This window comes from Grampus griseus (assembly GCF_964374135.1).
Source record: "Grampus griseus genome assembly, chromosome: 19".
Classification (NCBI taxonomy): domain Eukaryota; kingdom Metazoa; phylum Chordata; class Mammalia; order Artiodactyla; family Delphinidae; genus Grampus; species Grampus griseus.
This window is the reverse complement of record NC_139013.1, coordinates 25,271,742-25,290,342: the sequence shown is the minus strand read 5'-3', so window position 1 is coordinate 25,290,342 and position 18,601 is coordinate 25,271,742. Positions and strand designations below refer to the sequence as shown.

General features: G+C 39.7%; 1 protein-coding gene across 3 annotated transcripts in view; it reads left to right on the top strand.

Moving 5' to 3' along the window:
* The first annotated feature begins 348 nt into the window (after window positions 1-348).
* BRD7 (bromodomain containing 7) overlaps window positions 349-18,601 on the top strand; it is a 38,479-nt gene continuing 20,226 nt past the window's right edge. For all 3 annotated transcript variants that reach the window (XM_082676639.1, XM_082676638.1, XM_082676637.1), the window contains exons 1-5: window positions 349-599; window positions 1,026-1,234; window positions 14,084-14,213; window positions 14,565-14,622; window positions 17,350-17,494. In XM_082676639.1, coding sequence (XP_082532765.1) covers window positions 551-599; window positions 1,026-1,234; window positions 14,084-14,213; window positions 14,565-14,622; window positions 17,350-17,494 — 591 coding nt within the window. In that variant the 5' untranslated portion in view covers window positions 349-550. The remainder of the gene's footprint in view (window positions 600-1,025; window positions 1,235-14,083; window positions 14,214-14,564; window positions 14,623-17,349; window positions 17,495-18,601) is intronic.

Genomic DNA, 18,601 nt, shown 5'->3' with positions numbered 1-18,601 from the left:
GGAAAGTGGGATAAAAGGGAGGATTCAGGAAAGGAGGAAGGGTGATGAAAAGAAAAAGGAAGGAGGGGGCGAGGAGGAGGGAGGGAGGGAGGGAAGGCATCAAGGGAGGCAAGGAAGAGAGAGAGATGAAGATGAAGGAAGGGAGAGTGACGGAGAAAAGAGAGTTTCAGAGTGGTGGATCCCACCCTGGCCCCGCCCCCGGGCCGGACTCCGCCCCCGGGCCGCAGGCTGCAGCGCTACCTCCAGCCGCCAGGGGCCGCCACGCGCAGCCGGCCGCTCTCTGCGCGCGCGGCAGGCCCTCTCTCCCGCCTCCGCCGGCCGCTCGCCGACCCGCAGCCGCTCTCGGGCTCCGGCTGGGTCTCGCGCGCTCGGCCGCTGCTGGGTCTCTTCGTGCGAGGCCTCGCGCCGTTCGGCGCACGCCGTACCCCTGCCTCGAGGCGCGGGGTCTCGTGGGCCCCGCTCCCGCCCTCCGCTCGCCTGGCCCGGACCGGAAGCGGCGCCGCACGGCCTGGGCCTGGTGCGGGGGGCGGGCACCGGGGCCCGGTCGGACATGGGCAAGAAGCACAAGAAGCACAAGTCGGACAAACACCTCTACGAGGGTAAGGAGTGGGCCGCGGTGGAGGGTGGCGAGCCCGCGGCGGCTCGGTGGGGTTTTCGTGCCTTCGAGACTACCCTCGAGCGTCCGAGGCGGGCCGGGGGCCACGCCTCCCGCGGGCAGGACCGGACCCGCGAAGGGGACGCGACCCGTCTGAGCCGCGCATACCCCAGGCTAGGGCGGCATTCGAACCCGGGACCCCCGGTCCGGGCGGGTCTCTTGTTGAGGGGTGTGAGGCGGCCCGGGAACGTTCGGGGCGTCCACTCGGCGAGTGCCCGTCATTCAACAGGTGCTTCGTGGGGCGCCCACTGCGTTCCCCGGGCCGCCTCGGCCTGTGCGCCTCCTTCTCTCCCGTCCAGCGGTCACTCTTCGTTGTGGATACTGCCCCGCGAGTGCCTCCTTTAATTGAAGCCCTTTTCTTTCATTTAAGAGTATGTAGAGAAGCCTTTGAAGCTGGTCCTCAAAGTGGGAGGGAACGAAGTCACCGAACTCTCCACGGGCAGCTCCGGGCACGACTCCACCCTCTTAGAAGACAAAAACGATCACGACAAACACAAGGACCGAAAGCGGAAAAAGAGAAAGAAAGGAGAGAAACAGGTTCCAGGGGAGGAAAAGGGGAGAAAACGGAGACGAATAAAGGTAAAGGTCGTTGCGTTGCTTCAGCTCTGCAGGTGGTACCAGTTTCTGAGGGTTGCCGCCTCCCGCTGTCAACCTTGCTTTATTTTCTTTGTGTCTAGTGAGATGCTGAAACGCTTGTAAAATCGGACTTGTCTTGAGCAGGAGCAGGGCAGAATAGAAACATGAATCATCTGAGTTTCAACAGCTCTGTCTTTAATTATACTCTTAGTTGTACTCTCACACATCAGGTGAGTGAGCAGCTAAGTCCTGATTTTCAGGAGCTGCTTCCTACCATCTAGGAAAGGTAAAAGTCATGCTCAAGAAAGCCTCAGTGTTCGAGGTTTGTGGAAAATAGTCATTTCAAAAGTAAATGGGGGGCTTCCCTGGTGGCGCAGTGGTTGGGAGTCCACCTGCCGATGCAGGGGACACGGGTTCGTGCCCCGGTCCGGGAAGATCCCACAGGCTGCGGAGCCTGCGCATCCAGAGCCAGTGCTCTGAGACAGGAGAGGCCACAACAGTGAGAGGCCCGCGTACCGCAAAAAAAAAAAAAAAAAAAAGTAAATGGGATCTATTGGGATTCAAGTTTTGTTCTGAAATAAATACTATAATTCCAAATACATAATGAACAACTTTCATATTTTAGAACAAAGTTTGAGTCTATTGATGAGATAATTTGATCAGAGACCTTTAAGGGATATGACACTAGTGATGAAAATAAGCATTTTCTTAACCATTTGCAGCTAATAGAACGTAAAAAAGAAAGTAGCTGCCATCTCTATATAAATAGTAATAATAATTAACTTTCCTTCCAAGGATGATCACATACATACCTGGAATTGTCCTAGGCTTCTTCGGCACTTCCCAAATTTAACCTGTCACGAAGTGACTTGTTTAATCAGTTACTGGATCTTGAAGCTAGATTTCTGTAGGTTTAGTTTTATAATTTTTTAATATTTATATACACAACAGAAATGTTCTAGTCCGTGTGATGAAACACATGGGTAAGTCACTAAATCTTAGAGATTCTCTTTTTGGAATTTCTTAATTATATGCCTTTCTGCCCCAGTGTTTATTGCCTTTGTCTAGATTGTGACAATATATAGAACTGTCTAATTTTTTATTCCCTAAACTATAAAAGCCATATATGCCTATGATTTTTTTTTAAAAGAAATTCAAGTAATACAGAAGTGAACAAAATGGAAGGGAAAAGGTTTTGCTCACTCAGGTACCTCATTTAATCTTCCTCTTCAGAGGTAACCAGTTTTGTTTCGTTTTTTTAAAATTATTTACTGTTAGGAGTAAGGTAATTCATGAGTAGGTTTGACATAAATACACTACCATGTGTGAAATAGATAGCTAGTGGGAACCTGCGGTACAGGGAGCTCAGCTCGTTGCTCTGTGGTGACCTAGATGGGGGGGAGGGGGGAGGGAGGGGATATATGTATACATATAGCTGAGTCACTTCGTTGTACAGCAGAAACTAACACAGCATTGTAAAGCAGTTATACTCCAATTGAAAAAAATTATATTAAAAAAAATGTCAAGAGTACTACAAAGCTTTTAACATAAAAGCGGTGTCCTGCTCCATCCTGGAGTTTTACTTCCCAAACTTTTTTTTCTTTGGATGTTTATCTCCATTTCTAAATGTAGGTTTATATTGCTGTTTAGATTTATGTGTACATCTTTTACTGACATCATGTTGCAAAAGATGAGAATTTAAATTAGCATCCTTATATTGCTCCACGCCCCCAATTTCCCTTCCTGCATTCTCCCAGTGTAGGTACAGCTCAGTATTCAGTGTTTATTTCTAATTATTGTTCACTGGAGACAAATGGAATATACAAATACAGATCTGATCTTGACCAGTTAATTAATTGCTTTCATTTGTTTAGTTATCATGTACTAATTCTTCCCAAACTTCTAACAGATTTGTAAAACCCATCTGATTTCTGTTTTTCACATGGTCAGACACTTCCCCTTTTTTGGAAACATCCATCTTGCAGCCCTCTGTCCCTTCCTGCTCTAATCTGGACTAGTTGTTCTCTAGGCCTCCTTTGCATTCTTTCTGGATCCCATGTCTTCTTCTTGATTTACTCCTTTGTTCTGGTGGAGTCTTAACTCTACGAACTTCCTAAGAAAGCATTCATAGGAGGTAGATTTTTGTAAGTTCTTACATGTTTGAACATCTTTATTTTACTCCCATATACTCTCCTCATGTAGATTGATGGTTTGACTCAGCATGGAACTCCAAATTGGAAATTATTTTCTCCAAGAATTTTGAAAGCATTGCGTGTTGTTTTCTGGCTTCTAGATTTGCTGTTGAGAAGTCTGTTGCCTTCTGATTCTTAGTCCTTTGTACATGACCAGTATGTGCTCTCTCAAAATGCTTAGAATCTTCCCCTTTATCTTCAGTAGTCTGTTGCACAATGGATATTCTTGCCTTCAGGTCTGAGATGTTTGCTTGAAGTATTTCTGTGATAGCTTCCTTCCCTCCGTTCTCTCTCTTCTCTCTTTCTAGAACCCCTGCCATTTAGATGTTGGACTTCTGGACTGATTCTCTAATTTTCTTACGTTTTTTTCTCCTCTTTTTCCTCTTTGTTTTTTGTGTTCTTCCTTCAAAGAGAGTTCCTAAACTTTGTCTTCTGGCTCTGCTCTTGAATTTTATTTCAGACCTTGTATTTTGAATTTCCAAGAACTTTTTCATGTTTTCTAACTGTCCTTGTTTTAATAACATCCTGTTCTTGTTTTTACATGCAGGATCTTTTATTTCTCTGAAATATTAATTGATGAGTTTTTTTGATATTTTTCTTCTAAGTTTTTTTTTGCTCCTGGCACTGTCTCTGTTTCCCCTCAAGTTCTTCATTTTATTTGGTCTCTTCCTTTTGTGTCAAAAGCATCATCTAGTTATCTGTTGAGTGTTTGTAATCTGTTTGTATTTAAATGTGAAGCACAGAAAGGCTGATTATATGCTTTGTGCCTAGACAAAGTTTGTCAGCTGATGGACTTCACTGTGGGCACCACTAAACGGAGACCTGATCATTTTGATTGGGAGCCGCCAAAGTTTTGTGCTTTTCCAGGTTTCTGAGGTTAGAACTTTTCTCAGCGGTGTCTCCCTCCTTGCATGCAGGAGGTATCTTGCTTTCTCTGATCTGCAGACTCCTCCACTTGCCTTTCATCTCCCAAGTGTGTTGATATCTTTCACCCACTGTCATCTCTTCTGTACTCTTTTTTCCCACCATCATCTCGTTTAACTGGAAGTTGAACCCCTTTTAACCACTTCTGGGTTTAGTTCTGGCAGTTTCTACCATTATGCCAGCTGATATACTCATACTCCTCATTTCTTGTTTTATCAATTATCTCATCTTTTTATTAACTACATTGTATTTGGTTATATTACTGTACCATATTTTATTTTATATAACTTTTGAATGTTACAAATAATGCTGCATTGAACCTCATTGTTCACATCGCTTTGTATACTTTTATAAGGATATCTTCAGGATAGGTTCCTGGAAGTCTCCCCCTCTGCCCTTTCTTGATGGTGGCTCTAAGTATCATTAGCCACCTATATATTTTTATTTCATTGCAAATTAACATGCTTTCTTATCCACAGTTTCATTTGGAAATAACACCCAAAGTAGGGCAGGGAGGTGGATGATTTCCATTGTACAGAAGGTAAAGTGGAAACTCAGAATTGAAGTGAATTTGCCCAAGGTCCCACTTCCCCAGGACTCAGGGCTAGGGACTGTGGGATACTTCTGGAGTGTCACTGGTTCTGTAGAGCCTGTTTGGGTTATCCCTTTTCTCCAGGCTGGACTGGGGAGGGGGAAGAGGGGTTCCTTTGCTAGGGAGACTTCAGAAGGACACCTTTCTCTGAGCTGTACTCTGGATCTCCAGAGAGTTTTAGGAACAGCAGTTGCTTCTGGTCTTTTCTTGGGGAAAGTCAGCCATGTGACACCTGTGGGCCTGAAAGGGGCTAGAGTATGTGTGGTTCTGAGGGACTGGTGACTCTTCTGTTAGTTCATGTAGCAGGAAGGGGGAAGGGCACAAGGAAAAGATAAAACATGCCCTTTCCCTTTTAAAGTGTTTTTCTAAAAGGCATTCATAACTTCTGCTTATATTTCATTAGCCAGAACTTAATCACTTAGCCACCCTTGCTGCTAGGGAGGCTGGGAAATGTCTTTTAGTTTAGGGAAAGGGTTGGGGGCATTAAATCCTAATAAAAATCAGGAATCTTTTACTTAGGAAAATAAGGAGAAGGTAAAGTTTTGGGAAAGCACAGATGTTTACAACACAAAACCCTGTAATTTCTCAAAGATGTCATATAAAGTTAAGTAATATTCTTCTTTTGAGTAGGAAGGCTCTGATTATACTAGTTTAAAATGCCCCAACAGGTAGTATCAGTATTGTTTCTCCCTGTAGAGCAGTGGTACTTAATACCAGCCATAGCATTAAAAGCACACCATGCTTTAGTTTTTTGTTTTTTTTTGGGGGGGGGGGGGGTTGTTTTTTGTTTTTTTAAGATTTTTTTGATGTGGACCATTTTTTAACGTCTTTATTGAATTTTTTACAATATTGCTTCTGTTTTATGTTTTGTTTTTTTGGCCACGAGGCATGTGGGATCTTAGCTCCCTAACCAGGGATCGAACCCGTACGCCCTGCATTGGAAGGTGATGTCTTAACCACTGGACTGCCAGGGAAGTCCCCATGCTTTAGTTTTAATCAGACCATAATCTGCACAACACCGAAGTGTGTTGGCTTTTTTTTCTTTTAAACATTTGAATGCCAAGCAGTTGGCAAAGAATTTGCCTGCTGGCATAACTCTAGTCTTTAGAAATCAGGGTACAGTGATGTTAGCACTACAGTCAACATGGGGTCAACTATGTATTCTGAGCTATTACTGTAGTATAGTAGAAATATTCTTTTCATATCATACTATTAAACATAAAGGATCATATGTATAAAGCCATGAGTATTATACTTTATGGGCTACTTCAGATATTTTCAGAGGTAACCTGACAACCCACTTTTCATTTATATGCTGACTTGAGAAGCTGATACCTGAACAGAATGGTACATTACTGCAGAAGTAAGGAAGCTTGCACACCATGTGGAGAACTAAGAACAATAGCATGAAAGTGGGTAGATGTGAGGGTGTGTACAAGGGACATAAAGTAGTTCTGTTTTTGAAGCACAGAATACGTGAAGAGGAGTATGGGATAAGATCTGAGAGGCAGTTGAGATGGCAGAGTAGGGAGTTTGAACTTGAATGTGTAAGCAGTAGAGAGTCAAAAACTTTCTGAGTGGAAGAATGATAAAATGTTGAGCCTTAGTAACGGTAATCTGTTAACAGTATCTAGCAGATATTGAAGAGAGTAGAGACTGGGTGTAAGGAGACCTACTTAGAAGGCTTTTTATTGAAGTAGTTCAGATGAGAGGTCTAAATTCTTTCATTGAAACTCAGACTTGTTCTTCAGAAAAGCATAATCCTAACCCGAATTCTGTCTTAACAACTTTGCGAGTCAGCTTCAGGTTTAGATGCTCAAAGAAGTTAGGCTAGTCCCGTTGCTAGGGATGTTATCAGAATAAAATGACAGGTGTTTTTCTTTAAATTTTTTAAAATCATGAGCATTAAATATATAGGATATTATTCACAATGCTAGTTAAGTAAAATTTTGTTTTAATTTATTTTTTATTGATGTAACATTAGTTTATAACATTATATCAGTTCCACGTGTACAGCATTATATTTCTACTTTTGTATACAGTACAACATGCCCACCACCAAAAATTTAGTTTCCATCCATCACCATACAGTTGATTCTTTTTACCCATTTCACCCTCCTCCCGTTCCCCTCTGGTAACCACTACTCTGTGCTTTGTATCTATGTGTTCAGGGTTTTTTTGTTTGATTTGTTCATTTATTTTGTTTTCTTGTTTGTTTTTTATATTCCACATATGGGTGGAATCATAACAATATTTGTCTTTCTCCGTCTGACTTGTTCACTTAGCATAATATCCTCAAGGTCCGTCCATGTTGTTGCAAATGGCAAAATTTCGTCTTTTTTTATGGCTGGGTAATATTTCATCATGTATGTATACATATGTATATATACACACACGTGTGTGTGTATATATGCATCCTTTTTTCCATTCGTCCATTGATAGGCACTCAGATTGTTTCCATATCCTGGCTATTATAAATAATGCTGCACTGAACATAGGAGTGCATATATCTTTTCAAATTAAGTAAAACTTAAAAATTTTTTATTTATTTACTTTTTTCGGCCGCGCCAGGCGGCATGTGGAATGTGGGATCTTAGTTCCCCGACCAGGGATCGAACCCACGTCCCCTACAGTGGAAGCGTGGTGTCTTAACCACTGGACACCAGGGAAGTCCCAATGTAAGTAAGACTTCTAATGAAAATTTAAAACTTATTCATATACAATAAATTCCCATTTTTATTAAACACTATACTAGGTCCCAAGGGGCATACATACTCATAAAAACTAACATTTGAGTGTTTACTATATGCTAGGCATTGTTCTGACTTCTTTATATTTACTATTTTAATACTTAATAGCTTTATGGGGTAGGTACTATTAGTATCTCATTTTGTTGCTGAGTTAACTGTAAAGTAGCTTACAACTAGAGAGGAGAAATGAATGACTGTAATTGTTGAGCAAAGTGGGAATTCTCTCAAAACACAATTCATTGACTTCTTTTGTATGAATCTGCCATACCCAAGGTCTCAGGTCTGCTATGGCTTATTTGGGCTGGCAGAAAATCCTCTCCGCTTTTTCCCATTTTGCTGTTCCCTCCTGAGGTGGTCCTCTTTCTTTTTTTTTTTTTAATACATTTATTTATTTATTTATTTGGCTGCATTGCGTCTTCATTGCTGCGCGCGGACTTTCTCTAGTTGCAGCAAGCAGGGGCTACTCTTCATTGTGGTGCGCAGGCTTCTCACTGCGGTGGCTTCTCTTGTTGCTGGCACAGCTCTAGGCTCACGGGCTTCAGTAGTTGTGGCTTGCGGGCTCTAGAGCGCAGGCTCAGTAGCTGTGGCGCACAGGCTTAGTTGCTCCACGGCATGTGGGATCTTCCTGGACCAGGGCTCGAACCCGTGTCCTCTGCCTTGACAGGCGGATTCTCAACCACTGTGCTACCAGGGAAGCCCTCTGAGGTGGTCCTCTTAATCACAGAAGATCTTCCCAGAGAAGAAAGGACTCTGACTAAGGGCATAAGAGTAGTGTTGGTCCTCTGATAGAAGGATTATTTATTGGTTTGTTTATTCAGCAAATATCTACCAGAAACCTATGATGCACTGGACTCAAATGATAAATAAAATATAGTTCCTACTCTGCAGGAGCTCAAAGTTGGGCTGGGAAATCAGACACAAAAGGATAAATAAACTTCATGGCCTGGCAAGTTCTAATAGAGGTATGAATAAAGTGTTCTGGGAGTCCAGAGGAAAGTGTTTCTCATTATGCCTTGGGGAAGTAGGGGAAAGCATCATAGAGGTAAGAGCTAAATTATGTGGCAGATGCAACGGAGGGCCAAAGATGAGGTGTAGCTTCAAAGTAATAAAACTGATATTTTCATTTGAATTCTAAAATCAGCTGTTAAAACAAAGTTCTGAAATTGTTTTGTACACTGGAAGCATTATTTGAATATAGACATAGATACCTATGTATATATATCTCTCCTACAAAAGTGACCAATGTGAAGGATAGTACCTAGAACTTCAGCTGTTACTTCTCATGCTTTCACGTTACCGTTTCACGCTGTCTCTTGTGATTAATTAATTCTACAAATATTATGTATTAGGTATTATTGAGCTTGGGGGTACAGAGCTGAATAAGACTTGGGCCTCTGCCCACCAGGAACTCCAGAAAGAGGCAAATGTGTCTATGACATGCAATGAGTGTTATAATATTAATAATATGAGCAAAGATTTACTTCAGAGGTGTTATGAATTAATAAAATAACTTGCCGTTGAGTCATGGATAAATTAGAATCTAGTCTGACATAAATGCAATGTGTTTGTAGTTATGGAAATAGCCACTGTTTTTCTCTCCTGCCTCAGACCTTCATACACACAGGATATTTACTCTCCCTAGAATTCTGTTCCCACCCTCAACCTGGCTAAATTTTCTCTCCTTCAGATCTCAACTCAGATGTTACTTCTTCATAGAAGCCTTCCCTTACTTCTCCAGTCTAAATTAGATTCACCCAACAGTTATCCTCTCCTTGAAATCTGTTTGGGTTTCTTTTACTAAGTTGTTTGATGTCTGTGGCTTTTTACACTGTTGGCTTCCTAAGGGCAGGACTGTGTTTGTTTATCCACCAGTAAATATCCACACAGTAGAACCTCATTTATTTATTGAATGCATGAATGAATGAGTATTCACCATGTGCTAGGTAGGCACTGTGCTAAACATTCAGATACACTATCTTCTTTAATCCTCAAAACACTCTTCTGAGGTAGGTATTGTTGTGTCTATTTTAGGGATGAGGAAATTAGTCCCCCCACAAAAATTATGTACTTGATCCATGATCTCATAGCTAATAAGTGGCAAAGCCAGAATTTGAACCCATTTTATAAACTGAAATTATAAACCCTCCTACCTGAAGTTAAATGGCTTTAGTATTTTTGTTCAGTTTTCTCTATGTAATTAGAAAAATAAACCGCTCTTAACCAGAACTGTGTTAACTTCCGGTTTTACGTATCTATTACAAGTGGCGTTAACAGTAGGGTTCTATAGTATTTTGAAATCATAAAAAAAAAATTGGAAGGTAGGAATCAGAATGTTAGGTGGAGAGAGAACTATAGAGATCAGAGCCTCTTGTTTTACAGGTGAAACAGACTAAAACAGTGGAATAACTTGTTCAGGTTTACATTCTGGTAAATTAGAAGCTAAATCTCCTAATATCTAGTCTGGCAATAACATGTTACAATATCTCCTTTCACTTTAGGGTAGTTTCCAAGTATATGTTTTTTATATTCTTTTTTTCTTTTGGACTCTGGCCCAGAAGGCAGTATTCTCTTGCCGTACCAAATAGTAAAGTGGTCACTGTAGACCAGTCTAACTAGATAAAGTTACCAGATAGGGGTAGTACAGAGACACATTATACCTTCCCTTGGTACTTTTTCAGCTTTTCTGTTTCATGGTCATTTCACCATCTCATAAACTCTAAAATAAGAATCAACAGTTGAATCTGTATCTTGCAGGTGATAAAGAGGCCTAGTGAGAGTAAATGAGTGCCTGAGAAGGTCAGAGTGTGTTAAGGATGAAGCTAGAGCAAGAACTTGAGCCTCTAGACCATGTGTCAGCAAACTAGAGCAAGCACCACCTGATTGTGTAAATAAAGTTTTATTAGAACATAGCCACACCCATTCATTTACATATTGTCTGTGGCTGCTTTCTTGCTATACCAGCAAAGGTTAGTAGTTGCGACAGACATTATGGACCACAAAGCATAAATTATGCTACCTGGCTGTTCACCAAAAAAAAAAAGTTTGCCAGCCCCTACTCCAGACTTCTTGTACTATGGCCTTAGTTCTTTCCACCTAGGAGAGTGCTTACTGCCTTTTCAGGCTGTCCTCTATCCACAATTTATGTTTAATAGGAAGAGATCTTGTCTCTGAGGGTCTTTTTTCCATTGAACAGTTGTTCTAAACCTGCCAACCTATAAAAGATTCATACTAGTTTTTCTGGGGAAAAGATACAAAACTTTCCTGAGTCAAAAATTGCTGCTCAGGGCTTCCCTGGTGGCGCAGTGGTTGAGAGTCCGCCTGCCGATGCAGGGGACATGGGTTCATGCCCCGGTCCGGGAAGACCCCACATGCCGCGGAGCAGCTGGGCCCATGAGCCATGGCCGCTGAGCCTGCGCGTCCGGAGCCTGTGCTCCGCAATGGGAGAGGCCACAACAGTGAGAGGCCCGCATACTGCAAAAAAAAAAAAAAAAAAAAAAAAAATTGCTGCTCCAAAATATGAGGCCATAAAAAAGATAGCAGTCAACTTAATGGAAACTGACATCAAGTGCACAATGAGTACAGTTTATAACATTGTTCTCTGGAGCTTCAGTCAGTCATATATTCTGTATTAGATGCTTTGGGCTCTGAGAATCGAATGTGAAGTTCTGTATCAGTGATACTCAAAGTGTGATCACTGCATCGGCAACACCCACATAGCCTAGAAACTTGTTAGTAATGCAGATTCAGAGGCTCTACTCTAGACCTACTGGATCAGTAATTCTGGGGACAGGGCCTAGTCATTGGTGTTTTGTTTGTTTGTTTTTTTGTGGTACAAGGACCTCTCACTGTTGTGGCCTCTCCCGTTGCGGAGCACAGGCTCCAGACGCGCAGGCTCAGTGGCCATGGCTCACGGGCCCAGCCGCTCCACGGCATGTGGGATCTTCCCGGACCCGGGCATGAACCCGTGTCCCCTGCATCGGCAGGTGGACTCTCAACCACTGCGCCACCAGGGATGCCCGTCATTGGTGTTTTAACAAGACCTTCAGGTGATTCTGATGCACACTGAAGCTTGAGAACCATAATGAGACCTCAGAGTTTGCATTTCTAGCAATTCCCCAGATGATGCTGATGTTGCTGGTCTGGGAACCACACTTTGAGAACCACTGCTCTAGATACTAGAACAAGAAATTTGGACATGGGCCAAGAAAATTAAGATCCTATTGAGAATCTTGAGCATAAAATAGACATTTTGGGACAATTTTACTATAAAATTTAATTTTTAAAATTCAAAGAACAGAGAATTAAAAAAACAAAAACTACCACCTGGATACCAACCATTCAGCTTTAACAAATCGTAACATTTTGCCTTTTGCTCGTATTTTTGGGTTTTTTTTTTTTAAGAAATTAGAGTACAGACACAGATGAAACTTTCTGTATACCCTGCCAGAATCCATTCCTCTTCCTCATTCCCTACAGAGGACCATGAATTTGGTGTGCATCACATGAAAACTTGTTCTTAGAATTTTACTCCTTCTGCATACGTTTGTAAAATACACTAATATATTTTCAAAACTTGCATAACTAATCTTGTAATAATTCTCAACTTTTTCCTCCAGAAATTGTTTCTGAATATAATACATGCTGATACAGTGTAACTTTAGACTATTAATTTTACTTGCTATGTAAATATGCCGTAATTTATTAATCCATATTCCTTTTAGTAGGTTGTTCCTAATTTTTTACTATTTCACAGAGTCCTGTAATAAACTTGCACATGTCTACATGTACACTTGTGAAAGGAAGTTTCTCTAGGGTATATGCCCAGGAGTAGAATAGCTGAGAAGTAGGATAAAGGTAGCTTCAGCTTCATTAGATATTGTTTATTGTTCTCCTAATGGTTGTACCTATTTACTCACCCATCTGCAAGGTATGAGAGCCCCATTTCTCCACATTTTCATCAAAACTTGACATTTTTAGACATTTTAATTTTTACCAATCATAGAGATGTGAAATGCCTTCCAGTTTTTAAATTCATAATTCCCAGAGTTCCAGGAAGCCTGAAGCTAGTTTTCATGTTTCTTAACATTTCCAGTTTTTTTTCTGGGAATTACTTATGATACCCGTTACCCATTTTCTATTGGGTTATTTACCTTTTTACATGAATCTGTAGGTGCTCTTTATGTAATCTTTGCTAATACTTTGAGTTATTTGTGTTTCTCAGTCAATAGGCTAGTCTTTTAGCTTTATAGATAAGAAAATCCCTCCTCTTGAGTCATAAAGATTCTTTTACTTTATCTCAAGTTTTAAAATTAAGTCTTTAATTTATCTGAAATTTACTTTTACACGTGGTATGAGGTGGAGATCTAATTTCATATTCTTTTTAAATGTAGATAACCAGTTGTCCCAGCACTACCCTTTTGTCATTGATTTATAATGCCAATCTGTGATACATCAAAGACTTTTCTATGTGCATGGGTCTGTTTCTGGGCTCTATGATACGTTCTATAGGTCCGTTTGTCCCTGTGTCAGACCCACGTTGTCTTAATTATCATTTTATACAAATACTTAATATCTGATAAGACATTTTATTGTGACCTTTTTCAGAACTGTTCTATTCTTGATGACTCACTCTTCAAGATAGATTATACAATTGGCTTATCAAATTTCATGAAAAATCCTGTCTTACAATTTTGATAGGCATTACATTTTTTTTTTAATTTTATTTATTTATTTATTTATTTGTTGGGTCTTTCTCTAGTTGCGGTGAGCGGGGGTCACTCTTCATCGTGGTGCACAGGCCTCTTACTGTCGTGGCCTCTCTTGTTGTGCAGCACAAGCTCCAGACGCGCAGACTCAGTAGTTGTGGCTCACGGGCCTAGCCGCTCCGCGGTGGGATCTTCCCATACCAGGGCTCGAACCCGTGTCCCCTGCATTGGCAGGCAGATTCTCAACCACTGCACCACCAGGGAAGCCCCAGGCATTACATTTTATTTATAGATTACTTTGGAGCAAATTGACTATCTTTCAGTTCATGAACATGGTATATCTCCTTTATTCAGATCTTCCACAGTGGCCTTTCAGTAATGTTTCATGATTTTTCCTAAAAGGTATTGCTCATCTTTTATTAGATTTACTCCTGGGTATATTATCTTGCTTTTGTGAATAGTATTATTTTTCTAATTGGTTGTTTCTACCATATAGAAGCACTTTTTTTCCCCCTTTATGAACATATTATTCTCTCATTTTCCAGCAGATGGCAGTAAAATACATTAAGATTTCATTATTAATAATCTTTTCAGTGGTGTCTTCTTTTTTTCCACTGAAATTAAAATGATTTGTTTTAGAGGTATTGATTCTGGAGTATTTCTAAATTATCTCCCTTTGTTCCATTTAGGAAGATAAAAAGAAGCGAGATCGGGACTGCGTGGACAATGAGGCAGAAAAAGACCTCCAGTGTCAGGCCCCTGTAGGATTAGACTTGCCTCCTGAGAAGCCTCTTGCAAGCTCTTTAGCCAAACAAGAAGGTTGGAATAACTCTGAATTAACTGTTCTGAATGAGGAGGCTGAAATTATTTTAAAGATGGTAGCCAGGGAAAGTGACTGGGTTTTTAGCTTTTAAGTTAAAGTTTAAAAGCTGTTAAATTAAATTTTCTTTTAAGTTTTCTTATTTATATCACTGCTTAAGAGCTTTAAATTAGCTTCAGTTTTAAACTTGATATTCTCATACTTTACCATATTTGAAAGATAAATGGAATTTCTCTGAGATGTTTAATGATGGGTATGAGATAAGTCATATATAGAAAGAAAATAAGCTAAACAATACTCTCTAGAATCTTCCTTTTTAAAACACTCTGTTCCTTTCTTCTTTACTTTAGAAGTAGAACAGACACCCCTTCAAGAAGCTTTGAATCAACTGATGAGACAACTGCAGAGGTGAATGTTTTTTCCAACATTTTTATAACATGGAAATTGAAATGGGAAATGGGAAAGACGTGGGAAACCACGTCTTTTTATTATTTTTTTATTTATTATTTTTTATTATAAATTTTTTATTATTTTTTATTTTTATTATTATTATTTGTTAAAGCCATATTTTATGGCCTGTATCCAAATGTACTTGATTTTAAAGTGGATGATAAATATTTTGCCTGGCAATAGAAGTACTCCAAGAGGCTGACTTCTAGATGTTCTCATTTGGTTTGTTTTAAATGGCAGCTTGAAGAGTGTTACTTAATACTCTTAATGGAAAATTTCTCCTTAATCTAAAGTAACTTCTGATGTTAAAGCTTTAAACCAGGATTAAACAATATAGATATTTCCATTTGCTAATACATAAACACACCTTCTGTATGTTTGTGCAGTGCTTATCACTGCTGTCAATATTCAACAATTACCAAGTCTGGGAGAAGAGACAAAATGCCATAAATAAGATTTGTGACCCTCTCTTAAATGCAGAAATTTGTTCTAAAAATTACAATATCTTGATAACACTAATGATAAGTTCTTAGAAAAGAATAACATGATCTTCATTAAAATATTTGTTTTGATACCTCTCTTTACTCAGAGTTTGAATTCTCAGCTCAAAGACATTTACATTATTGGCAGAGGATTCATGGGTATAGGGCATGCATTCTCACAGTGAGTTTTCTTCTTACCATGTTGGCCTTGTATGTCAACCCCAGAACATATCATAAATAATTTTTTAAGGTAAAGCCTCTACTGCTATCTGTATTCAACACCAATTCAGCTTTGCAGTGAAAATCAGAAATTAGTGGTCTCTCTTCCTCTTTGGTGTTACAGAACAATTGAGATACTTACATCTCAAGTCTTTACACTTGAGTAAATCATTCATTACTTGTCCCAAAGGAGTGAACAGGTAAGTATTAAGCATTCCAACTCAATTAGAATGTATGACTATAAAGCATTTTGGCTACCTTTTAATTTTGTTTCTTACAACGTAAGACCGGAATGTAGGGTAATGACGTCTCCTTAAAAGAAATCTACTTATCAGGGTCTCTCTTAGTCTAAGGATGTTCACATTGCTCAGGACATTTTGGGAATTAGAATCCAGAGCCACATTTTTTTGGAATAGCCTCAGTGATTCTTCATCCTTGAGGCTCAAATGCTGGTAAAGAATATAGTTGACCAAGTTTAATAATAGCATTTTTGGTCAAACCATGTGGGACTCTGTATTAAAGTGACTGATTTTAGGAGGTATAGATAATTTGCTCTGAAGAGGCCCTCCAGAGATGCTTCATGGTGTTATTCACAGTAGCTTTCATGGATAATATGCATTTGGATGTATAAGTTCCAGACTGGACTTTTTTGCTTATTCTCGGTACTTTTTAATCTCACTGCTTAGGCGTCCTGCTGGGAAGAACAAAGGCAGATTCACACACACCTAAATTCAGATTCCATCTCTGTATTTTATCAGATTTATGACCTAGAACAAATCATTTGACCTCTGAGCCTCAGTATTCTCATCTCTAAGTGAGGATACCACCTCCTTGATGGCTTTTGTGAGGATTAGATATAAAATACTTCAATTCCCTACCACTGGCCCTGGCATGTGGTAAATACATCTTTTAAATTGTTGCTATTCTTATTTTTAAATAATAATAAATATATTTATTTAATAATAACCATTTTTATTGATGTGATTATTTGGAGTAAGAAAGCTTTGATATGCCAGAGTTCCAGAGGAAAATAACAGTCTAATGAACTAATCTTATAGAGCAGTGGTTCTCAACCCTGTCTGTCCTGGAAATATCAAAATTCAACCCTAGAAAAACCATTGCCTGGACCACCCTCCTATAAGAGATTCTCATATAGTGGGTCTAGGGTAAGCCTCCCACCCCACTGGAATTTTTTTAAAGCTCCTCTAATGATTCTCATGCACAGCCAGAGTTAAGAACCTATGATGGAAAGCGCTGGGTCTCAAGTATGGGGGTATTATGAGGACCTTTTTAATGTCAGTTTTTTGAGACCCCCCCCCCACCTACACACACAATAGAAGTTGTATCCATTGATTAAGAAAATATATATAGTCATCCCTTGGTATCCACAGGGGATTGATTCCAGGAGCCCCCGTAGATACCAGAATCCAAGAATGCTCAGGTCCCTTATATAAAATGACAGCAGTCCAGTGAATACAGTCAGCCCTCCATATCCACATTGAGAAACCCACGGATACAGAGGGCCAGCTGTACTCGTGAGGAGGCAACAGCTCTGTGGCCCAAGAGTCCAAGCCTAATTAGAAACCAACATGGAAGATTGCAGGTGTGCATTCATTGTTATTGTTTCTGCTTTTTCCTCTATGATTGATAAAAATACATAGTACTAATCTTCCAGAGTACAAGATATTGGTTAGTTAATCTAGATTTCTTATTTTGTTTCATCTTTCCCTGTGTTGGAGATGCTGTGAATTAATTAAGCTGCATATTTTAAAAGATTCTCTGTCTTAAGGGTACAATTTATATGTAAAGCATCTTAACCTTATTAAATAGTTAGTAGTCTTTAAAATTGTTACTTCAGTTTTCAGTGAAAAACGCATTAGCCTACTACAAATTCTACATCTGAAGGGTTTCCTCTGACTCATGCTCCTTGACCAGTAGATTTGTTTGTGGTAGAAATAAAATTGCCTTTTTCCTGTCTTCACAGGAAAGACCCAAGTGCTTTCTTTTCATTTCCTGTGACTGATTTTATTGCTCCCGGCTACTCCATGATCATTAAACACCCAATGGATTTTAGTACCATGAAAGAAAAGATCAAGAACAATGATTACCAGTCCATAGAAGAACTAAAGGTAACTCTAGCTACTTACCTCGTGTTGGAGAAATAGACTGAGCTGTGCTACAAAGTAACATACCTATTCAATTGAGAGTCAAACTTTTGGATCCTATATGTACAAAAATCCTGGCAGAAATCTGCACGTCTGGTATTCAGAATCTTTCTCAAGTTTATTTTAATACCTAAAATCTGTATTTTTTTGTCTTAGAAAACATCTTTGAGCTTGGTGATTAAAAAACCAGACAAAATAAGCCATCTGCTGTCTTTTATTATTTTGTGGGTTTTGGTAAAATTTTTAATTTCATGCATTCTATAAAATATTTTCTCAACCTTTAAAATGAAAAGATGTTTGATTTTTAATTTCAGATCAATGCAGGTAAAATGGATTTTTTAAAATTAAAGTATAATTAACAATATTGTATTAGTTTCAGGTGTACAGCAAAGTGCTTCAGTTATATATTTTTTCAGATTATTTTCCATTATAGGCTATTAACAAGATATTGAATAGTCAGTATTTTAATGGAAGTTGATTTAGAGTAGTTTCTTTTTCTATTTCTAGACATCTTCCTAATACAGAATAAATTGGCTTGCCTAGAAATACTAAACAGAAGTTTAATTACATTTTCTTGGGGCTTCCCTGGCGGCGCAGTGGTTAAGAATCTGCCTGCCAGTTCAGAAGACACGGGTTCAAGCCCTGGTCTGGGAAGATCCCACGTGCCGCAGAGCAGCTAAGCCCGTGAGCCACAACTACTGAGCCTGTGCTCTAGACCCCACGAGCCACGACTACTGAACCCACGTGCCACAACTACTGAAACCTACACGCCTAGAGCCTGTGCTCCGCAACAAGCCACCGCAACGAAGAGTAGCCCCTGCTCGCCACAACTAGAGGGAGCCTGCGTGCAGCAATGAAGACCCATCGCAGCCAAAAATAAAAATAAAAAATAAATAAGTTTAATTACATTCTCTAGTTTGATGAAAGTCAGTTGCTCCCTGTGTTCACTTCGGCTATACTTGTTTAGCATATTTTCTTCAACTTTAAGAAGAGAGAAATTTATAAATTACAAGTAAAGAACCTACAAGCTACCAAGATGATACATATGCCTAATGTTATAGTTGAAGTTTT